General features: G+C 43.4%; 1 protein-coding gene across 1 annotated transcript in view; it reads right to left on the bottom strand.

Moving 5' to 3' along the window:
• The window catches only part of NIPAL2 (NIPA like domain containing 2), a 50106-nt gene extending 32269 nt beyond the window's left edge, over positions 1–17837 (bottom strand). The window contains 2 exon segments of the mRNA XM_066547768.1: positions 17744–17815; positions 17817–17837. Coding sequence (XP_066403865.1) covers positions 17744–17815; positions 17817–17837 — 93 coding nt within the window.
• Between the last annotated feature and the right edge of the window lie 5089 nt (positions 17838–22926).

Here is a 22926-nt window from a genome sequence, read left to right as displayed (position 1 = left end):
CCACTATTTGACAGGGCAGCCAGGAACGTAGGTGTCCTGAAAGTGTCTTTAATGTATTGTGTTACTTCATTAAAAAATTTCCTAATCAGACTGTCTAAATTTCACTAAGATTTGCAAGCTTTCTATGAAGCCAAGAAATTAAAAACACTCAAGCAGGATTCATTATTTTGGAAAGAAGTTGTTTAAAGATGCCATTTCAGCAAGGTCAAACAACATGTACTTGACAGAGCTTCCTGTCCACTGTCAAAATGTTCCAACACATTGCAAGCCATCCTAAGTGTATTAAAAACCCATTCAAGGTCACTTCTATAGTGCTGTGAGGATCCCCATTAGCTGGTAGAGAAGACAAACATAACCATCAGTTTTTATAAACAAGGTCATGGTAATATAACCCAGCATAACAACTGTTTCCAGGCTGTAAAGCAGCATCCAACTCTGTGCTTACAGCCTCATGTTTCATGATACTTACCCAAAAGGTCCCTGGGCAGCTCTGAACAGGCAGCCCCAGAGACTGCTACCCTTCAACATTTATAAAGAGCAACATGATCTTCCAAAAGCACTTGGAGGGGGAATTGTTGTTGTGGTTAGATAGTTCCCAGACTAAGCAAAAGCATCCCCAAAAGTGTGAAGAAACAACAGCCTTATTACAAATCAAATATAATATTTAAGCCAAGCAGCAGAACCCAACTGTTTCTAGCCCCTCTGTTTCTGTAGTGGCTTGGAGCTGGCAGGAGAAGCCGACAACAGAACTGCTCTGAGAGAAGTGCTTGGCTGCCTGCCAGGTGTCACCAAGACATGACTGATGGGTCCAAAGGGATTCAGGGACAAGAAAGCAGCAAGGCAGTGCTGCTAACTATTACAGCATCAGTGCCATAGCTTGCATACAAGAAGCATCCAGTGAGAAGCATTACTCAAGATTTTAGCCCATAGCCTCTGATGCATGGCCACTGGAGGTCCTTCCCCTCTTGCATCCTCTCCCTGGGATCCTCCAGTGGGATCCAGCAGCATGTTCTGGGCTCTTACACACACACTGTGTTCTTCATGCTCTGGGAACACCCCTCCCTGGAGCCTGGGACACCTCAGACCAGAGGTCCCTGCAGAGATCAGCACCCACTGTTACAGGGACACACAGCCTCCTTCCACTCTGGGGAAATGCTGCCACATGGACACCACCCTCTGCAGAAGCACAGGGGATGGGTTTTCCTTCCTTATGCCTTAATGCTGTAGCATCAAATCCTGAGCACTGATCTTGCCCAAAGTTTGACCACTTCATCCTGCCCACACAGCAGCTTCAAAAAACAGCAACTAAATCAAAACTGTTTTCTTGCTACCGAAGATTTGTACTTTTTAAATGACAACATGCTCCCTTGTGAGGAGGTGGAGAAGTGGCCTTGTCAGCCTTGTCATGAAGTGTTTAAGAAAAAGGAGACAGAAGGGAATAGAAAACAGAATCTGCCCCCTCATTTACCCCATCATTTTACTGCACTTACATTAGTAATTGTAACAAATCCCCACTACTCCCAGCTGAGAACTCAGTCTCTCTGTGGCTCTTGTTGTTCCAGAGGCTGATCCTATCGTTATGGCTGCATCTCTGGATGCAACCCCTTGCAGTTCCTTCCTCCCAGTATTCAGCTGGGGGTCACAAACCTTGCACAGGACTCAGTAGGCAACCAACACACCACAGAGAAAACACCATTGATGTGAAGCCAGACCACAAGAGGGTCTCCATCCAGCTCTTGAATGCAGCTGGTGAGCAGAGGATGAGGTCATGTGTTCCATTGGTCATCTAAAATAATGTGCTAAATCAGATCCATGTGTGGGTACTGATGATGACCTGAGTGTGTGCCTCTAGAGGCTGTGAATCAAATCTCCAGCAGTGGGTTTTCCAATGCCCTGCATCCTGGGTGTCCTCCCCAGAACAGCAACTGCTTTTGCACCACAGTGGTTGCTTCACCAGGTACCTGTGAGCTTGGCTCAGATATCACTGTGGGACGCGTAAGATTTCTATCACAATGACCTGCCTGTGTCTGAACAGAAACAATCTTACAAAGGTCAATTCTCTTCTTGGAAAAACACAGAATGGTTTGGGTTGGAAGGGAGCTTAAATATAATTTAATTCCAACCTCTCTGCCACGGGCAAGGACACCTTCTACCATGCTGGTCAAAGCCCCATCCAGCCTTGAACATTTCCAGGAATGGAGCATCCACAATTTCTCTGTGCAAACTGTTTCAGTGCCTCACCACCTCATTGTGAAAAGCTTCTTCCTTGTATCTAGTCTAAATCTACCAACTTTCAGCTTAAAATCCTTATCCTGTGACACTCCTCTGTGCCTAACTTAAGCAACCTCCTGGTCTGCACCCAAGGAAAAGCAGTGCACGTGTACAGGCAGCAGGCTGGGTTCAAACCTCACCCCCATGGCTCAGGTCACCTTATGGCAATGACCACATGTTTCACCTGAGCATTGCTGTTGGCATATATACTGCAGTGCCTGCTCCAGGCTGACAGGGGCTCCTGAGCTCTGCTCAGCATGGGGATAGCACCATGCTTCCAAAGGCAGGGCTGGACACACCCCTGAAGATTGAGAGCAGAGCACAATGCCCTAAGGAGGTCAAACATCACATGGATCCATTCAGGGAGATGAGATGAAAGCACAGCAACACCCTGCAGCTACAGCATGGCAAAACTGTCTCATGTGGGTTCATACCCACATGTGCTTATATTAAATTAAAAAATGGGGGGAAATGCAGTAAAGAGGAAAATTACATTGCAAACATCTCAAATCAGAGTGAATCAAATCAGCAGGCAATTTTTAATGAACCAGGGTTACCACATACAGCAGCACTCAGAGGAGAAAAAGCATATCTCAGGCTAGGAAAACCATTCATGAAAGACAACCTGCAACTGAAGACAGATCACAAAATTGCTGTACTGCCCTGAAAGCCACCAGAGCCCTTCTGTTCCCATCTTATCATGTGAAAGGCTTCATTATTTGTACAGTGTCTGCCATTTAATGTCCTTCAGAGGCTAAAGGACTGGTGGAACAGCCAGTTTAATAAGTAATAAACATGATATTCTCTGAGTTTCCAGTTGTGATATCCAGTTGTGATATCATCCACAGCACTGCAGAGCTTCCCACACATAAGTCTCAAGACAAACCTCAGTTGGGGAATTCAGTTGCAGACACAACTTCAGAGCCATGGTACTGCTTCAGTCAACTAAGGACTTCTACAGGAAAGAGCTTTAAATATTCAAAACTGTTGGCATAAAATGTAAGTTTCTTCATCACTGAAACATCTGTCTGAGCATACAGGCCACTTTGTCAGACCCCAGATTTCAAACTGTTGACATATTCTTCCAGTGCTTCCAAATGCATGAGGCTTGTCAGAGAAACAAACTTAAGTTTTCCAGAAAGTAAAAAACAATACAGACATTTATTTTACTTCACTTTAATATGTTTTGGAACAAGCCATTAAAGCCACCTACCCACTTTGAAGTCCTTCCTAGATAGCCCCTGAGCACACAGACCATGGACTGAGATTGTGGATCTGCCAGCATTTTACTTGGTAGCAAAGAGGCTTGAGGAATGCTTTCCTCTGGCCTGCTGCTCCCTCACTGCCCTGCTCGAGTTCCTGAAATAATGCATCTGTCACAATCCGTCCTTACGAACGGGTGTCGTGGTGGTTCGTAGGGGTGACCTCAGGGTGCAAAAGAACCGGCACGGTACAAGGGGGTTTGCAGTAATAATCAAAACAAATGCACCTTTATTGAATGACCACAGCAAAATGCGATAGAGGGATTAAGGGAGAGAAAAAGATAGAGAAAGAGAGAGAAGAGAGAGAGAGAGAGGGATATAGCTACCAACAGAGAGACAAAGTCCTTTGGTCCAGTCCAGTCAAGGATCCGCCTGTTACGCTGGGAGATCCCAAAATCTCTAGCTAACTCAGAGGTTTTTATTATGGAAAATTGTGAGGGGGGGGGAAACAGATGTACTAGGGAATAGCTGTAACAGGTAGTCTATGTTCTCAGCAGTAAATGAGAGCCACTGTTTTCTTGGTCCAGTGGTCACAACCTGCAGGCAAACATCTCGGTTTGGCCAGCTTGCCTCCCCCACACACCTCCCCCGGGCTGAGGGTTTCAGTCCCAGTCCTTGGAAGGAGGAGAGGGGCCTTTTCACACAGGAGTTTCATGTCTCAGTCCTTGATGGAAAGGCTTCTTACATCTCAGTCTGTCTGTCACGGTGGTTGTAAAACAGGTGAGGGTCTTCTGTGGGAGACCACCTGAACTCAGGAGAAGTCCAGCCAGGCCGAGAGGTGGGACCAAAGCTATTGTTGCAAAAAGGGCACGGTGCCCCTTCTTCTTCTCAGTGTAGCATACAGCAAACACACCTGTGGAAACAAGTAACTTAACCCTGTGCTTTCAGGTCTCAGGGCCTTCGGCGTGTGACTTTCTCCTTTAGAGCCAGAGATTCTAGACAGGGGGGTCTTCTCTTCAGTGGTCCCCAAATGACGATCGTGAGGCAGATGAGGGAAAATTCAGACAGACTCTCACACCATCCAAAACATACCCCATTACCATTATGTTCTTTATCAGCCGCATGCCAATGTTTAACACTAAAGGAGGGTCAAAATTCACAATTCACAGCAAGGGTTTTAAACTGGTGACCCTGTGCAATTTGTCAGGAGTGACACTCCCCTGTACAGGGGGTGCTGGGGTAAATGAGCTCAAGAAATGGCAAATTTGCCTCAAGCAAGGCACCGTCAGCACTCCCTGGCATTCCCATCCCAGCCACGTGAGACTCCTGCACAAGCTGAGGTGTGGGGGAGGGAGGGTTGAACCATCAGCCAGGAGAAATCCATTTGTCACGTGGAGTGGCAGCACTATTTTGCTATTCCAAATAAGTGAGCAGCAGTGTGGCACTGGCTGGGTATGGTCCTGCTCCCAGCACTCAGGCAGGATCTGATGCTTGTTTACCAGAGAACCTTTTCACATCATTCTGACAGTATTTTAAAGTGACATTTTACATGCAAAGTCTCTATTTATTATCAAAGTAAAATAAGGGGTTTATGGCAAATGAAAGCCAGGCTGAAATCTTTGGCAATAATTCCACTAAGTTTATCACTTGCAGACTAAAATCTGCATTGGAGACTCAGTTATATGGTGAAATGCAATTTATCCATATTACATGTGTGTTTTCCTTCCTAGAGCACATTAAACTGCAGTTGCCAGGTCTGTGAAATGAAAACTTAGAAAAAGGAACATAATTTGCATTGACTAAAAGGTACATGCCATTATTTATGGAAACTTGCTATGCCTATAAATTGAACTGATGAGCAGAAAAAACCCCAAACACTTTAAATGTCTGTTGCCTGCTCACTCATCAAGGCTAGTTAAAGTGTTGCTCCTTTTTTATTGTTGATTCCTCTACGTATTTGTGATCTAAAGGTGTTCCCAACAAATTTAATGGTGTGTACTGTTTCAAAAGCTATGCACCATTTCCAATAACTGGGATTTTTTCAGACCTCAATGGATCTTATTAAAAAAAAGAAGAGAAAGGGGTGGAACATGTTCTAAACTTCCAATTATGAGTTAACTCTGAAGCAAGAGGAATTCAGAGTCCTTAACAAAAACCATATTTTTCAAAGAGCTACCATGTGGAATTGGGAGAGGCTTATCATTTAGCTATTATTATTCACAGAGCTCTGGCTGTACTCAGTACTTCACAGATGTATAAATAAAACAAGGTCCTTGTTCCAATGGTTTTCATAGTGCAATTCATATACTCAGATATCAGTTAAGGTCCATATGAAGTACTGAAGGACAGCTGAAATAAGAGTAAAAGGGCAATTACCAGTGTGGGAACCTGAAATGAAAATGCATTTGATTTTTTCATTGTGACATAAAAGAAAAGGGGCATTGTTCAACATATGAGAAGGAGAGAGTTAAAACATTTGGCATCATCATTGTTAGGAATAGAGAGAGGAGACTTGGTAACTACATTACCTCACAAATTTAAAATTTATCTTTTTTCAGGAAAGTAACAAATTGCAAAGGCTGGAATGAGAGTATGGTAAGTTATGAAAAGGTGGGGGAACTTCAGAGGATACAGCAGCTGCAGAAATGGGACTCTTTTATTTATCTCTGGGTTTTAATCTCTTTCCTGAGATCCTAATTATATTCATCACTCTGATTATTTTAATTCATATACATAGCAGGTAGCAAACCAAGCTGGAGAATATGAACTGTGAAATAAAGTAACTAAAGTAACTTTTTATGTGCTTACTAAAGTTATATACAAACATATCCACCCACTGTATTGTTAACAAGCCTAGAATCATGGAGTTATTTAAGTTGAAAAAGACCTGTAAGATAATTCAGTCCAGCCATTAACCCAGTGCTGCCAAGTCCATCACCTAAACCCTAAGCACCACATCTACATGTCTTTTAAGCACCTTCAGGGATGGTGACTCAACCTCCCTCCTGGGCAGACCGTTCCAGTGTTTCAGAACCTTTTCTGGGAAGAAATTTTTCCTATTGTACTATTCAAACCTTCCCTGACACAACCTGAGGCCATTTCTTCTTGTTTTATCACTTGTTACTAGGGAGACAAGAATCACCCACCTCACCACAACCTACTTTCAGGTACTTTTAAGAGACCACTATGAGTAGCAATTTTTTATTCCTTTTTGAAGAGTTAAAACTAAACCTGTCACTTCTACATTACAATTTCTTATTCTCAGGAATGAAATCTTAAAACTAGAAATAAATGGGAGAATGGAGAAGGGGCAGAATAGATTTTTACACTGTTTCCACAAGCAGCCTGTGATACTTTGGGACATTTTAGTTCCTAGGATATTTTACTGCATAATCAAAGACCATTTCATGTTTTTAATAATGCCTGCTAGATTGAAAATAAAAACCTCTCCCATGACTGTATAAAAACATCAATCATAGCTGAAAACATCTTAATACAAGATTTTCTCAAGTACCATCACATATCGTCTCCATGGCAACTACAGAAATTAAATACCAGGAAAAGCAAGAATAGGATTGTAAACTTTTGCCAGTTTCCAGGTGACACAGGAGAAACAGGGAGGCCAACTAGCACTGCCTGACCAGCTTCTCCCCCAAAATGGCCAGTTGGCTTGGGGATATGCTTCTATTGCTGCCTAGGAGCAGGCTTTCTGGATATCCCTGTCTGACCCAGGCTAATTCCTGGTCTACAAGGTAAGGTCCAAGCCTAGGAATATGAATCCTCAGAAGCTACAGTCTGGCTCACATTGAGAGGCTGTGCTGTTCCTACCACATGCTTAATGTGGCTCCATGGACCCCTAAACTGAGAGCTAAGGAGGTGACACAAGGCTTATGGCAAGCTGGAGGCAAGCTCAAAAGGGAGCTACCTGAACAATGAGTAAACAGAGCTGTTCAGTGTCACAGCAGGCAGGGCAAGGCACAAGGAGTACTCTCAGAGAGATGTCTCACTCTGCATGCACACACAAACCTTGCTTGTACACACAAATGGGCCTCCAAGCCAAGTGCAGAGAGCTCGTTCCCTCCTGTTATTGTAGTACAAGTCTTGCTAAAGTACAAATGAGCTATTTCTGACTCCACCTCAATCAGAAACAGAAAACCCTGAGAGAAATGTAACCAGCTTAATACATTATTTAGCAAATCCTCAAAAGAATTTTTATGTAAGAATCTCCCTTTACCAGTTGAGAGGAATGGCATGCCTCTTCCAACATGCACCTCTCCAGCATCCCTTTCAAACAAAGGCAGGCTTGTCTCCCATCCTAACTCAAATAATCTTCTGTTAGCTGCAACTAACCCTTCCTTTGATCTTCACAGAAAATGCTTCTCCATGTCACAACCTGAGTGCACATGCTCAGTTGTTGAAACACAGTCACCCTTGTCAGACAGGGGTAAACACAGGCAGGAAATCACGATGCTCCCAAGCCAGTGGCACTTCAGAAATATTCTAACAGGAATAACAACAGGGCAGGGAAAAAAGAAAAGACCTGAATGAAGTTGGATCCATCTGTTAAAAGAATTACTTGATTTTATGTCAGGGGAAGGAGCTGCCCTTCCAGTCTGCTGTTCCTGCACAGGAGGGTTGCTCTTGCTTTCCTTCCTGCACCTCTCGCACTTGGCTCTCCTAGTTTGATTTCCAGAGTGTTAATCATTTACAGATAGTTCCTAATGCAAAAAAAATGAGTGGACTCCAGAAGGCAGAACCTTCTGCTTAGCAGCATTATTCATTTAAATATAAACAACTGCTAGATTATCAGCGGTGACCTAAAACAAGAGGTCCTGCACTGCCTGAAATATTCACACGTATATAGATGGGTGCATACACATAAACACACAGCTGGATGCTTTTAATTTGCAGATACTTATGATAAAAAAACTGTAAGATGAAAATCTTGGAATGAAAAAATAAACTCGAAAGAAATGGCCTCACATGCAAGTTTCTTGCAAGGGCCTGAGATATAGGTAGCAGGCTCATGTTTGCTCCACTGTCTCCCTGTGACACATTGCAGTTGTACATTTTGACATTTTACTGCAAACCAGTTTACTGGCAGTTTACAGGTTTAAAATATAAAAAGTATTATTGGCATTTTGTAACTCATAGTGAATGCTGACATAAAGAGTAGGTGTTTAGTTCACAAAAATCCAAAGCATATAGTTTATATCTGCCTTCTGCAAGAGGAAACTAAGACCAGTGTAGCTGAATGATCCCTTCTATGTACCTTTAACACCTTTTTATATACTCTGTTGTACTTACAGAGATAACAAGGTGGTGATGCTTTTTCCCCTAGTTTTGAGCATTGTTGGTGTTTCAGCAACTGTATCTTATGTGGATTCTCCAATATAGAACTTGTTGTCTCTTTTCTCTGCTATTTTAGCATTAGTATAGGATTTAATGATTATAGAGCTTCTTCTTGACAGGGATTACTATGGAAATGGGGTGAGGAAGATAAATTCCTTTTCAGGAATTGAAGAGATGAAGGAGAACTGAGTATCCTTTTCATGAGCCAGATGCTATTATCTCTCACATGCATGCTTTTTAAACCATGCACTGCTCTTCAGTTTGTCCTGGCAGCCTCAGATGTGTGGTTATCACAGCAGCCAGCAGCTCAGCCTCACACAGCTGGAGCCACTCTTCCAGCAAGATGGGGGAGAAAATTGGAAGAGTAAAAGTGCAAAAACTTGTGGGTTGAGATAGAGACAGTTTAATAAATAAAGCAAATGCTGCATGAGAAGCAAAGCAATGTCAGGAATTCATTCACTGCTTCCCATTGGTGTATAAGTGTTTAACCATTTCTACAGAAGCAAGGCTCTATCTTGAGTAATGGTTACCTAGGAGCACCAATGCCAAATGTCCCCTTTTTCCCTTCTTCCCCCTGCTTTATATGCTGAGGACAACCCCATATGGTATGGAATACTCCTTTGGTAACTTGGGGTCAACTGTCCCAGCTGTGTCCCCTTTCCTGCTTCTTGTGTCCCCTTCCCCTTCCTGCTTCCCAGCCTACACATTGATGGGGCAGTATGAGGAACAAAGCCCACCTCAATGCTGTGCCAGCACTGCTCAGCAGTAACTAAACATCCTGATTGCTAGCAGTACTTTCTCATCATAACTCCAAAACACAGACCACACAAATTACTATGAAGAACATTAACTCTGGTGAAAAAAAGTACAATAGTCAAGAGATGGAGCTAGAGACTTGATCAGGTGAAAGCTGCTGTTATTTGTTTGACAGAAGCTTTTGCAGACAGAGGAGCTTTGCTCTTGGTCATCTTGACATGATGACTGAGTCATTGCTGCATGATAACACAAACACAATGAAAACGTTCATGGTGCTTTAGTCACTGCTGAGAGCAAAAGACTGTTACTGAAAGAGAAACAAAGGAAAGAAAATAATGTGATAAGAAGTCAATAAATAAAAGAACCTTGAGACAATTACAAAGCAGAAAAAATCCCCAAACCCACAACAATACCCCCAATAAAAATGGAAAAGAAACATTAAGAAATAGTAGGTTAGAATCATAAAGCAAAGTAAATGGAGTCACGATCTATTTACTCCCAAGCTGGAGCCCAAAAAATTAAACTAGGCTTTAACTGAGAGTTAACTGTGTGGGTACAAGTCTGTTATGCACACAAACCCCATATTTTGGTTGTTTTTCACAGGAACATATTTACAGTGGAGATACCCTTGGCTGTTGAAGAAAAGGCCTTCAAGTACAATCTGTATCAGCTGACAACATTACTTTGTTTCCATTAGGATGACAGTCAAATCATCGAACATGTTAGCTAGGACTCTAGTGGAGGTTTCAGCTCCCGTGAGGCTGATTTGGTTCTAGGGAATTAAATGGCAGCAAGAGGTAGACTTGTCCACAGAGGGACATGCACTTCTATGTTACTACCTCACCTCACCACCATGAAGTCCTGTCCAAGGAGCCAGTATTTGCTTTGCTCTGAGTCATTGTTTTCGTGTGTGGAGGGACTTCCTCCAAACCTTGCACTTCACCATAGACCTCTACATTACAGGTTGTTCTGCAAACCACAGCAGGATACAAAGGAAATATAGCCAGAGAGTGGCTGTATGCCTCATCCAAGAGTTTAACAACTCTGTGACTTCTCACTATCATAGCTCCATAACCTCTCTTCATTTCCCCATTATGGGCAAAACAGTTCATATCACCAAATGGGGCCAAAGTTTCTAGCCTAGATGATGTAAATCAGCCATGAACGTCATCGAGGAGAGTGGAGCTATACCAGTATAACCTCAGTCCAAGCAGCACACACCTGTTCAGTTTGATGGTCACTATTTACTTTTGAGCACACTGCAAATATCCCTTCCTTAAGAGCTCTGCTCCAGGCCTGGTGTTGATTCGCACGCCACCTGGCTGTTCTTTGAAGCTGCTGGCTGCTTGTTTCAAAGTTCGTATTAGTCAAAGCATGGGAAGCATATCTCCCCACTGCTCACATTAGTGAATGCCATTTTTCTGGGACAATCCATGGTGACATTATAAACATGAGCATAACAGTTTATACATGTCACCAAAACTCCAAATGAAATAATCACAGTCTTCAGTTGCCAGGTTAGTAAAAGGTCCCCACCTCCCTTATCACTGAAGTGCACAGTTATTGTTTGTTCATCTTTCTAAAGCCTTTTTTGGGTTTTTTTGATTCCTTCAAAGAGGACTTAATCAGATATGGCAGACTATTGGAGACAAGCAAGGATAAGATTCAGACATATTTTTTATCAATGCCCAAAGCAGACTTCAAGACCATAGTAAAAGGATCATACTTAAGCTCTGAAGAGCAATGCAGTCTTTGGATCACAAAATCGTAAGGGGCTGGTGTTACAGGTGAGATTTTACACGAAAGACAACTTTTATTTTAAAAATTATATCCATGAGTATTTTCCTGTCAATTTACCAGACAAATTCCCTCATCAAGGAGTCAAATGAATGCTAAGGCAAATGGAGCACCAGAAGCACAGATTCAAGGCGGGAGCAACATTACTCCTTTGTGTGACAGCAATGTCCCAGATCCAAACAGCAACCTCGTGAAATCTCAGGAACAGACAGGTGTTGCATGAGCAGCCAGACTCTCACCCTACATCACTTTGCAACTCACAGACATGCTGTGAGACTCGAAAATCAACACAGTGGCCACAGCCAACTTAACTGAAAGTCATTACTTGTAGACTAGCCTAGAAGATGGGGACAGGAAGGGCAAAGCACTACACTGAGCCAGGCACGTCCAAAGGAATGTAGGGATTCAGATTCAGGCCATGCCTGCTCTTTCCCACTCAATGCTGACTAAGGGAAGGGAAGGACTTGCCCTGCTCTGCTGGCTCCACAGTTTAAGCCCTCTAGTCAGTGCTAAGCTGGATATCAGACACAGCCTGCACTATGCACCCCATTTTTCTTCAACATTCCATTTTGAAGCAGTCTGAAGCAAAACTAAATTCTGCACTAGGTAGGATCTGTATAATTAATGACTCAAGTTTCTTTGCATTTGTCTTCTGCACCCCACTTTCTGACAAATGACAATTGTATTGTAATGTTCCTTAGTGCCTAGAAATTTCCTAATTAACATTATCACGCCTCTTAAAACAGATTAGTGTAATTACAAAGCTCCTGTTTAACTTGCAGTCACCTCAGTCATCAGTAAAAAAAAAAGAAAAAAATCAAATGCAAATGTTCTTTAATGTCCTCAGAAAAAAATTAAAACTCATTTTACCATAGCATTTGCTGGGAAGGGAAGCATGGAGAACAGTCAGAGATTTGTGAAAAATAGCCCAATGTGAATCAGAAAACAGACACTCAGACAAGCTGTAGCTGGTGCTTAGCATGGCCCCAGCTCTGCCAGAGCATTCATTTCCAATGTCCTGCATAAGGTGTCCAGGAAGAGCTACCAAGACTTCTTCAAAATGAATGGTGAGCCATCGGCCTAAATAAAAGGGTTTTGCTCACCAGTTTCTGTTGTCTGTCAGGCAAGGAAACACTCCTGCAAGCAGCTCTGCCAGCAATGCTGAAGAGAAGAAAATGTCCAGAATAGATGGACTGTGAGCTCTCCCACCATCAGCATTTGCTTTGAGTGTGTGTGCCCCAAGCTCAGGATGTGGAGCTGGGTTGGCTTGCTGCTCTCTGATGCCCAGCACCACGCTGGGCTTAGCAGGAAACTGCCACAGGCACATGGCTCTTTCCAGGCTTTGTAGGGGGAACCCAAGCAGGATACTAGAGGCCTGCCAATAGCACACACTAGGAAATTCTGCTCTGGGACCCTAAGAAGTGCCTGGTGGAAACCAGATAAGCAGGTGACTCCTCAAGCAGGCTGATAAAACTGCATACTGCCTCCGGTCTTTGGGCTACACCCCCATTGTCCCAGACCTGCTGCCCCATGTCCAGCCTCCTCTATATTCATAGGAATTCATGGTTTGCTCCCACTCTGCTTGCAGTGGTTGATAGAAAAAACCCCTATACTTCCCTATGGAATTTGATAACTGGGATGATACAGACATGCTTATAGTGTTGTGGAAAAGGACAGGCAAGGGGTAATGCTTTCCCATATTTATTTCCCTTACCTTTGAGTCATGAGCAAGTTCCCCAACAGCAGCTGATCTCCCTTTTTAAGCTGGAGGCTGCAGTCTATAAGCTGTGTGCTCATTTCCCATCAGAGATGTGATCTTTGCATCTGCAGCTGATGTTCAGCACAGCAGAACAGATGTATGAGGTTAAAAAAAGATATGGGCAATATTTTCTAACCAGTGTTCAATTTTGCCCTCTTGTGTCAGCTTCTTGGTCACACTAAAGCTAATCAGAACACAACCCTCAGCAGATCAGACCTGTAGCTCTGGCAGAGCCTGAGAGCTTGTGTGCAAGCTAGCCCAGTTGAGAGTCCTGCATTTATGAGCTAAAGCCACAAATTGTTTTCTAGCAGAAACTAGTTAAATGGGCATAAAACCATGGAAAGTTGCTGGATTCTTGACAGCAGAACAACACTGGAAAATCGTGCAATGCTTCTTGCTTCTAGCTGCAGTGGGCAGAAACTGAAATATAGGAGATTCCATCTGAACATAGGAAGAACTGTTTTACTGTGAGGCTGACAGAGCACTGAAACAGGCTGCCCAGAGAGGTTGTAGAGTCTCCTTCTCTGGAATGACTCAAAAGCCTTCTGGACACAATTCTGAGTAATGTGCTCTAGTGGGCCCTGCTTGAGCAGGGAGGTTGAACCAGATATCTCCAACCTTAGCCATTCTCTGATTCCTTCCAACCTTACCCATTCTATGATCATGTGCTTCATTATAAGATTTAAGTTTTGAATTCCCATATAAGAGATTAAAAAAGTTGCATTTGAAAGGCTGAAGAAAGTCCTCTTCCTAAGTTTTGATTTATTAGGGCTGAAAATAACATACATTTCTGTAATACCTAAGAAATTGTATGCATTTTCTGCCAAACACATTTCCCAATAAGATAAAGGAAACTGAAACTGCATGAACTCTGAAATCTCACAGGTAAAGGACAACAGGATGACATGGAGTCAGTGTTTTGATACTCTTGTTTGCTTTCAGTGAAGGGTTTTAGAATAAAGAGCTGAAGGGATGGTGTTGAACAGGAAAAACTTCACTGCAGTCTTCACAGATGAGTACACCAGCAGAAAGCCGGGTGAGGACATTTGTCTCTACTTTCCCCATGCTCAGGGACTGGTTTACTGATTAACCTGTAAAAGGTAACATCTGTAGTGCATGAGGGAGCAGACTGGAGACTGAGGTATCCTACAGAGACAGAAAAAATAACATAAAAAACCCCAGGAGGGTTTGCCTTCAACTTCAACAGACTTTCTCTTCCTTCCTGGAGAGGAAAGATGTCCTGATTGAAACCCACCTGTGCTGTGGCTATGCTGTCCTCTGACTCCCACCCACATTTCCTATGGACACCTTGATTTGCTTAGAGCTTTTCCTAATTGAAAGCCATGGTTGGAAATGCCATTGCTTAAGTATTTAAAATGTCCTGGTGATTGTTTGTAGGGATTTACCATGACAATATTTTTCTCTGGTGATGGTGCCAGCTGAAGAGACCCTCACTGTTTCTGGGGTGCTTCCTGAGCCAAGGCAAATGGAGAGAAGATCTTTCTCTCCATGGAGACAGCTTCCTGCCTTCCTGCCTTGGGTCCCTCATAGCACAGGTGAAGCAGTCCCCATGGCATCAGAAGTACCAGCAGGCACTGGAAAAAATGGGACCACCTTGCTGAGGCTCAGTGGCACTAGACATCAAGCCCTGAGTTGAAGCACTGAAGATGTTTCTCTTGAACAGAATGAGATAAAAACCTCAATTGTGGCATTCCACACAAAATCTAGATTTCATCTATATGATAGAAGGCAGAGTATAAAAACCTCTACAAGAATCTGCTTAATCTGTGGGATTTCTTCTCACACCTGCTAGCAGCCACCACCGCTGGCTGATGAGACCCCGCAAGGCATCAGGCACACACTCACCACCTGGCAGGCTCTGATGGACTCTGAAGGGACAAGAGGCCACAGGTCCATCTGAAGGAACTGTCAGCATTGTCAACCCCTAAATACAGAGCAGAAATTATTTATTCCTACAACCCACAACATAAGACAATCTTTCAAGGTGGCTGTCTGGGCAGCCAGTAATAACTCAGAGTCTATGAAGTGACAGGCAAAGAAGGAAAAAGAAGCAGAAGTGAAATAAATTTCTATCTCTGGCTCAGCTTCTGCACTTGAATAACTACACACAGAGTCTACACACAACAGACATGTGAAATGGTGAGTTACAGAAGAGTTCTTATGGGGCTCTGAGTAACATGGTCGAGTGTAAGCTGTTCCTGCCCATGGCAGGGGGTTGGAACTAGCCAGCCTGCAAGGTCCCTTCTAACCCAAACTATACTATGATTCTATTTTATCTGAGCTCTCAGTGACTGTTCTCATCCAGATGTTTTCACCTACTCTGATAATACAAACTCAAACCAAGATCAGCACCGTAGATAATAATCTCAACTAATCCTGCAAATTGTTTTTATCCATAAACAACAATATTGTAAATAAGTAAAAACCTATGAGAAGTCCTGAGGGAAATAAAAATGTATTACACTGAGGCAATTACATATACTTTCTATTAAGCAGACAAAGCCCACATGTTGTGGCTTCCTACACTCATTGCTCCAGCACACACAAAAATATTACGATATTAGTTTGCAGGAAATACTTCAGGTAACTAAGTACATATTTCATCAGATTTTACTGCCCCATTAAACACACTCGTGTCCCATAACACACCCTGCCTATACAGGGAGGGCTGTGGGAGCATGGCCTGGGTTTTGCTGATTTCAGAGATGCAGCTCCTCAGGCAGTATCAGCCAAGCTATATCAGCTATGCTGATGGCAAGGAGAAATCCTACCTCCACTGCTCTTCCCCATGGCCATGTGTGCCCCCTTCCACCCTTATGCCAACAGCTAGCATACAATCAGCCTGATCAGGGACCTCTTGGGAGAATAATCCCAATTAAATCAAAAGACAAAGAAACTAATTCCAACACAAAGCAGCATTATACTACACAGTCACATGGACACAGCCACTTAAAGTTTTCCAGGGAGCTGAGTGTTTACAGACATCACTGAAGGCCTAGTCCAGTGCCATGGATTTCCCTAAAGAATATATCTGATCTGCTGCTCCTGGGTGGATGTGTCTGATGCCCATGTGGCACTAGGCAACCACAACTGGCAGCTGTGCCAAGCCCCTCATGTCTATGGCTCTTGAAAGGGGATCTCACTCTTTCACCTCCTCATGGGGTTGAAGGGGCTGAAAAATACTCTCCCAAAAGTAATTCACCTCAGCTGTCTTGGGCTGCTCCCAGGCAGATCAGAGCCAGTGCAGTTATGGTCTCCTGTAGAGGGAGAAAACAAAGAGCTCCCTTTCAAACCAACAGGACAAAATTACCTCAAGAAAAGGGGAAGGGAAAGAGCCCCTGTGCAAAGACCTGAAAATGGGATGGTCCACTGAATCACAGGATAGCCACGAATGGGAGGAGGGAATTGTTTCTGAGGCTTCCAAAAATGTAAAATGTGAAAAAGGGGGTGGACAGAAGAATGTAACTGTTGGAAAAATTAGGGCTGGCATCAACATATGACCCATAGCTACCCATTACTGCTCCAAAGCTACAACTAAAGTAAATAAAAGAACAGAATATCAGTCTCACCCACAGACACCCAAGCAGCTCTAAAATACTATTAAGGTCTACCCAGAAAGCGACCACGTTTAAAAAACAGCCATAGTCATGCAACAACCCCAAGGAGTACAGGAGCAGGACTGGGAGGTTTTCCAAGCAAACAGAAACGCCCCACTTTGACATGCAGGTGGGTATCCCCATGCCAAGGGAATTCCCTGTTGCTGCCATCTTCTTGGCAGGTGGGCAAGCTCACAGCCTTGGGACCCCAATTCACAAACCCACAGTAAAACCATTGGCTCCACATTCTTATCTCCCAGTAAGAGACCTCAGCTCTGGTCCTGAGAAGCACTGCCACCAGCCATCAGCCAGGAGTCCTGCTGCTCCAGGGACCTGTGCACAGGAATTCTCAGTTTTCCTTTGCTCTGAAAAATGCACCCTGCCAAATGGATATCCACCCAGCAGCAAATGCAGAATCCAGAGGGGACAGTTTCTGGAACCTTCTTCAGGCTATCACCTGCTACTGGGCTGCTCCTAGAAAAAGGGACCAGCTAGTTGCAAGCCTTTTATGCACAATTTATATCAATACTTTCCATCATGACAAAGTGGTTTGCCTCTTATGTAGAGAAAGTCAAGAATGCTGGGTATCCTTCCATGCCTTCTAAACAAAAAGCAGATAAAAGGTAAAGGGTTTAAGCAACCTCCAATTAATTTTTATTGGTAGCAGATGCTTCAAATTGCTAGCTCTTAGGGGCCGCTTCAGTCTCTCTTTTGCAGTTGCCTAAATCCATTGATAGCAGTGACAGAAACACAGATGACAAAAACCAGTGCTGCTCTAGCAGAGAACAGAACAGCTCTGCCCAGTTCCTGCTCAGAAAGGACTGCTTGGAGAGGGAGCCAGGGCGGCACAGGCTGAACTATGGGGTGAGGAGGGAGCAGAGCCAGCAGCAAACAGGTGCTGGAATGGGTCTCTTCAGAGGACCCAGGAGAGAAGCTGAATTCAGTGCCCCTCTCCCCAAGCCCTGCTGCTGCTGCACGCTGGCACTTACCTTGTGTGTGCTGTACCAGGGCCCAGACAGGGGCCCGCTCCCAGATCCTGCTCCCCCAAAGGATTCATTCCAAGGTGCCTGGGATGATGTCCATGGCCCTGCCCTCAGGCCCCAGCCACTGGCCATGCCGTGCAATGTCACACCAGTGGGGAGGGGTGGCCCTGAGGAGAGGTGAACAGGACGTGGCACTCTCTTCCTGATGTGAGAAAGGCTCCTCACATCCTCTCCGCATGCAGATGTGTGCAGATTGCTGGTGTGCACCCGGACACCCTTAGCTGGAGTAGTTGGAGCACAGGAGAGGAAGGGGACCTTGACAGAAGGTTTTGCTGCTCCTTCCCAGGACATTCAGGTGCCTTTTTTTTGGTCTCTGACTTCCCCAATGCCCCACCCTCCTCTGAAGAGGCAGCCTGGGAATTTAACTCCTTCAAATCACTGCCTAAACCTAATGCTTAACTATTAATTCCTCACTGCTAGATTGCAAAACTTAGAAGTTGTTGTTCCCAAAGGCAGATAGTCACTTACATAAATTCTTACTTATGTCCTGTATTTTTCTCTTCTAATTATTTCCTGAATAGTTTCTTTTCAGAGACTTCAGTCAATGTGTTAATTCTCAGTCTGTGGCTTTATTCATTCATTCTTTTAGTTTTGATTTGATCATTTGTTTCTTCTGGGGAAAACAATGACTAAACAAGCTCATTAAAGTGAGTGTAAAGCAGGCAAGGTACGAGCTTGGCAGAATTACATAGGAGACAGAAGTAGGCCTCTCCAGAGAAGCATAGAAAGAAATACTAAGACACCACATCTTCAGGCTGTTGACAATACAACTGCATGCAATCCAGAGAGCTCATCCTGTACCTTGGAGGAACCGACTTGCATTAATTCATTCCTTTGCTTAGCTGGGTTTGAAACCCAAAGTCCTGACAATTATTGCAGCAGACAAGGGTCAGTGGGCAATTATTCTGCTCCCTGCTATATTGGTTTTCTCCTACTCTTAAGAAGAACTGGCATTGATTTCTGAGTCCCAGTAGTGCTACCATCAGCAAGCTGCATTGAGAGAGGACAAGTCAGCATGCAGGATAGCAGGCTGGGAGCTGAGCTTCCAGCAGGCAAGGAGATACGATCCCTAATAGAAATGAGCAGCAGCAAAGCTGACGGCCAGTATGATTAATTAGGTCAAAAATAGAAGAAACACACAATTACAGGAAAGAAACTGTAGCTAAATTAATACTTTCCAACTTGAACGCATAATATCTTAGCCACAAGGATTTATTTGAATCCGGACAGAAGGGGATTTAGAAAAGCCAGAAGTGGCAAGGTAATTCTTCAGTTAGATGATGGTATAACACCCCAAAATACAAAATCTTGTCTTATAGCAATAAATGTTTTGTTCATGCGTGTGGCCTAACTTGAAATACCAGTTTCTGTGATCACAGCTCCATTGAGTCCTTTGTAAATATTGGAATTAGCTGCAGCCATGTATATATAGGTATGATGGAAAAAAACAGCTCCAGTATTTCATGGCTGTGTAAATTGCTGCAGATTATTTTTACAGTGTTGTGTAATTATTCTCTGCAGTCTAAGTTTACATTATAGAAAAAAATTCTAGGCAATCTTGGTTATGACTGCAAAATAACCAGTGCAGTGAAACTGGAGTGTAAACTGCTACAATGATATTTGCCCTGTCTAGAGAGAGTTGAAACAATAGCCCAGAGGGAAGTGTGAAAGGACCCATTCTTCTAACTGCAGTGCCAAACTAGAAGTCTGCTGACAATTTAAGTGTCAACATCAGCTACTTCAAGGCAAATCATTTGAGCAGAAACACCAGGCTAATGCTCTTATTTGTCATGCTCAATTTGCACTTGTTGTATAGCAGATCCTGGGATGAAGAGGAAAAGCAGCAGCGATTGTCAAAGGTTGCTGAGCTGAGGAAAGTTCTCCCATTCCTCACCCTTCTTCACACATTCACCTCTGCCCCAGCTCAAAATAGGGAGCGAAGAGGTTGATGCTCGGCCAGGCTGGAGAAATTGTCTTTGGTAGCCAAAAGACACAGTGGTCCCTATCAGCCTGACAATGACTTTTTCAGTATGGTTCTCTGTTGCCAAAAATGCCCAGATTGGTAGGAGATTGAAAAAGAGTGTAAGGGGAGTGGGAGGAGAGGAGCAGCCCAAAATATCTCCTGGGGACAGTTGCTGTTGTTTTGCTTCATTCTTGTTGGTTCACTGCCTAAAATACAAATATGACTGTGGTTTTCTCTTGCATAAGAAAGTTATTGGAACAGGTTTTCTGTAATGCTGTCTACATGGAGCCCTTGTTGAAATGCTTTTAAAGTTGATCTAACAGTGACAGATCATTCTTCCACAGTTGGTTCCAGACATACCAACTCAGTCTAAACATGCCAGGGGCTCCTATGGCAACCTTTATTTATTGAAGATCTCTGATTGTCTTGCATATAAAACCATTATTCAGTTATTCTGATTAATTTAACTTTACATTGTAAACCAGCCCTATTAAAATATTGAAGAATATTTTAAAAACTATTTCTGCTCAGTTACTACCCTCCATTAGGAAAAACAACTAACTGTGTGCCAAAGTCCCTATATTTGTGCATTTCTATTTTCAGGCTAAAAGTGATGCTGAGGTGTTTGGCATAAAGGTATTAAGTCCTTAGGACTGGATCCTGAAATATCCTGAGGAAATGTCCCATGAAGTGGAAGCAGAAGATGGGATCTGCAAGATGTTTTAACTGAGAACATTACTCCCAGTTTTCAGTGGCACACAGCTGTGCTGGAAGTTTGTTCCCAAAGTCAAGTTCCATTTGAGGGCCCTTCAAATCAGGGGTGTCTTCTGCCAGCTGGGCCAGCAGGATAGACTACAGCCACTTCAAAAACATGGAAATATACGGCATTTTCAGTGGGTACTACAACACATTAGCAAGGTCACTTCACTGGGGATATGTGCAGAACACACCATGTACAAATCTCTGTCTGTGTATCTTTGGTTGTTGTATTTGTTGTACTGTGCAGTAGCTCAAAAAACTACCTCAAGAAAAATATCTTCAGAAAGGTGACCTGACTGTCTGTTTTTACACATGGGCAAAGGCAATAGATGAGCAGATTTGTGTCTCTGTGGTGGCTGACCACATCAGTATCAGGACAGGACTGTTTCTCCCTGTGAGCAGCACCTCACTCCCTTGGAGTAGCACACAGCACAAGGCAGCACCTGTGAAGATGGAGTAGACACTTCTTGAGTTGATTTGCTGAGAAATCTCAAGGCTGGTTAAAGAGAGTAAGCTGCAGGTGTCAGTGTTTGACCCCTCTCATTCTATTGCCTGACATTTTTGGGTAGAAGAGAAGGGACTTCACAGCCTGGGAGATTACATCCACCTTCGCTTGTGCATCCCATCAAGTTTTTAACATCTTGGGATATTTCTGAGCAATGGAGATGCAAGAGACTGTTTTGAGTGTTCATTTCATGGATTCCCTCACTTGCATGCTGCATGGGCCAAGCATCAGTTGCTGTTAACAACGGATAATGTTCCTCTGTTTGGTCATGAGGATTTGGAGACTGTAATGGATGCTTTGTCAGCTTCAGGTTCAGATGATGTGGGACAGTGCCTGATCTGTGTGTGTCCCTGAACTCTGGCTTGTATGACATTGGGACCTCATAAACCAACAGAATAGGCAGGTTCCTAACCCTGGTTGCTTTAGCCTCTGGAAGTCGTCCATGAGGAGCTTGACCTGGTGCCCCTGCATTTGGGATATTCAATGCACTTGGGTGTCTGAAGAGGAAAGAAGAGGGCTTTTCATGTGTGTTTGCCCATGCCCCATCACTTCTCTGAGCTTACACTTTGCCATTTTAGATGAGCCACACTCTCAGCTGAGGAGTCCCTGTCCTTGACTACTCGGCTCTGGCCAGTTACTGAGATTTCCCAGGACAGAAAATTAAAGAGTCAATGGTTTCTTTCTCTGCCAAATGGTTTCCTTCTCCCTTTGTCCAGGGTATTTAGGTGTTCCTGTGAGGATAGATCCCTGGGTGATGGGAAGTTCAGTGTTGGGACAGATGGTTCCAGCAGGATGGTGCAGGAGAGAGTTGAAGACCTTGCTTTTACCCAGCTGCTAGTGCCAGATGAGTGCCAAAATGCTGAGCTTGAGCAGGATGATCAGACGTGTTTCTGAGTTAAATGTCTACAAGCAGGCTTTTGCTGGTCAATGTGTAAGGCTGTACCTGTGGGCTGGAGATCTGCCTGGAGTGGGTTGCAGGCAGGGAGCACTGTGTAATGGACAGTGCAGGACAATTCGTGGAAGATGTGTACCAACAGTCAGTTGATTTTTATAAGCAGCTTTCATCTCCCTTCCCCCAGCATCTTTACAAGACCATGGTGCAAGTGTGTACTACTTCATATGCTAGCAATTACAGTCCGTTGGAAAGTTGCTTTCCATCTTGAAGTCTACAAATGTACAAAAAAATAAAAGTTCTGGAATCAAGATGTATGTTACAGACCTTGGAGAAGGCTTTTGTCCTTCCTTTCTGCGTGGTGGATCAGTGAGAGATTTGTAGACTTTGGATGTTTTCATTTTTGCCTTCTAGACCCTACCAATTTAGGCTTAATCCTGATCCTTTTAAAATCAATGTCAAAGTTCCCACTGACTTCAAAAGAGACAGCCTCAGCTTTCAAATACTTTAAAGAATAATTTTAAGCAAACAAACCCAAAATGGACAAGAACTACATTTTCTCTCTCTATTAGGCATGCAACTTATTTTCTCTAATGTAAATGTTACCTGGAGAACTAAGCAGTGATGTGGTTTTTATTATTTCTTTAGGAGGCTACAGTACCCAAAGTATATTCCATACATACTTCTTCATTTAGGAGCCAAACATAGCTATGTAAAGTGAGCAGCTTGTTTACAGTAGGCTCTTATGTCTTGCTATCAAATTAGTGGCAAATCAGGATTGTAGTAAACAGAGGTCAAAGATCAAACACACAATTTCACATAAAATTCCAGACCATGTACACAAAATTTAAAATGCAAAATCTTCAAATCATAAGACCATCAACTGCTCTTAAAACTAATCAAAAGCAGGATAAGGACTGAAGGAAATGAAATTTAAACATGATTTTAATCCAACTTTTAATGGAACAGCTACATCATGGGTATCTTTTAACTATGACAGCTGATTCCAT

The sequence above is a fragment of the Molothrus aeneus genome, chromosome 1, assembly GCF_037042795.1.
Source record: "Molothrus aeneus isolate 106 chromosome 1, BPBGC_Maene_1.0, whole genome shotgun sequence".
In the NCBI taxonomy this organism is placed as follows: domain Eukaryota; kingdom Metazoa; phylum Chordata; class Aves; order Passeriformes; family Icteridae; genus Molothrus; species Molothrus aeneus.
The sequence above is the reverse complement of the archived record's forward strand: the minus strand, read 5'-3'. Positions and strand labels throughout refer to the sequence as shown.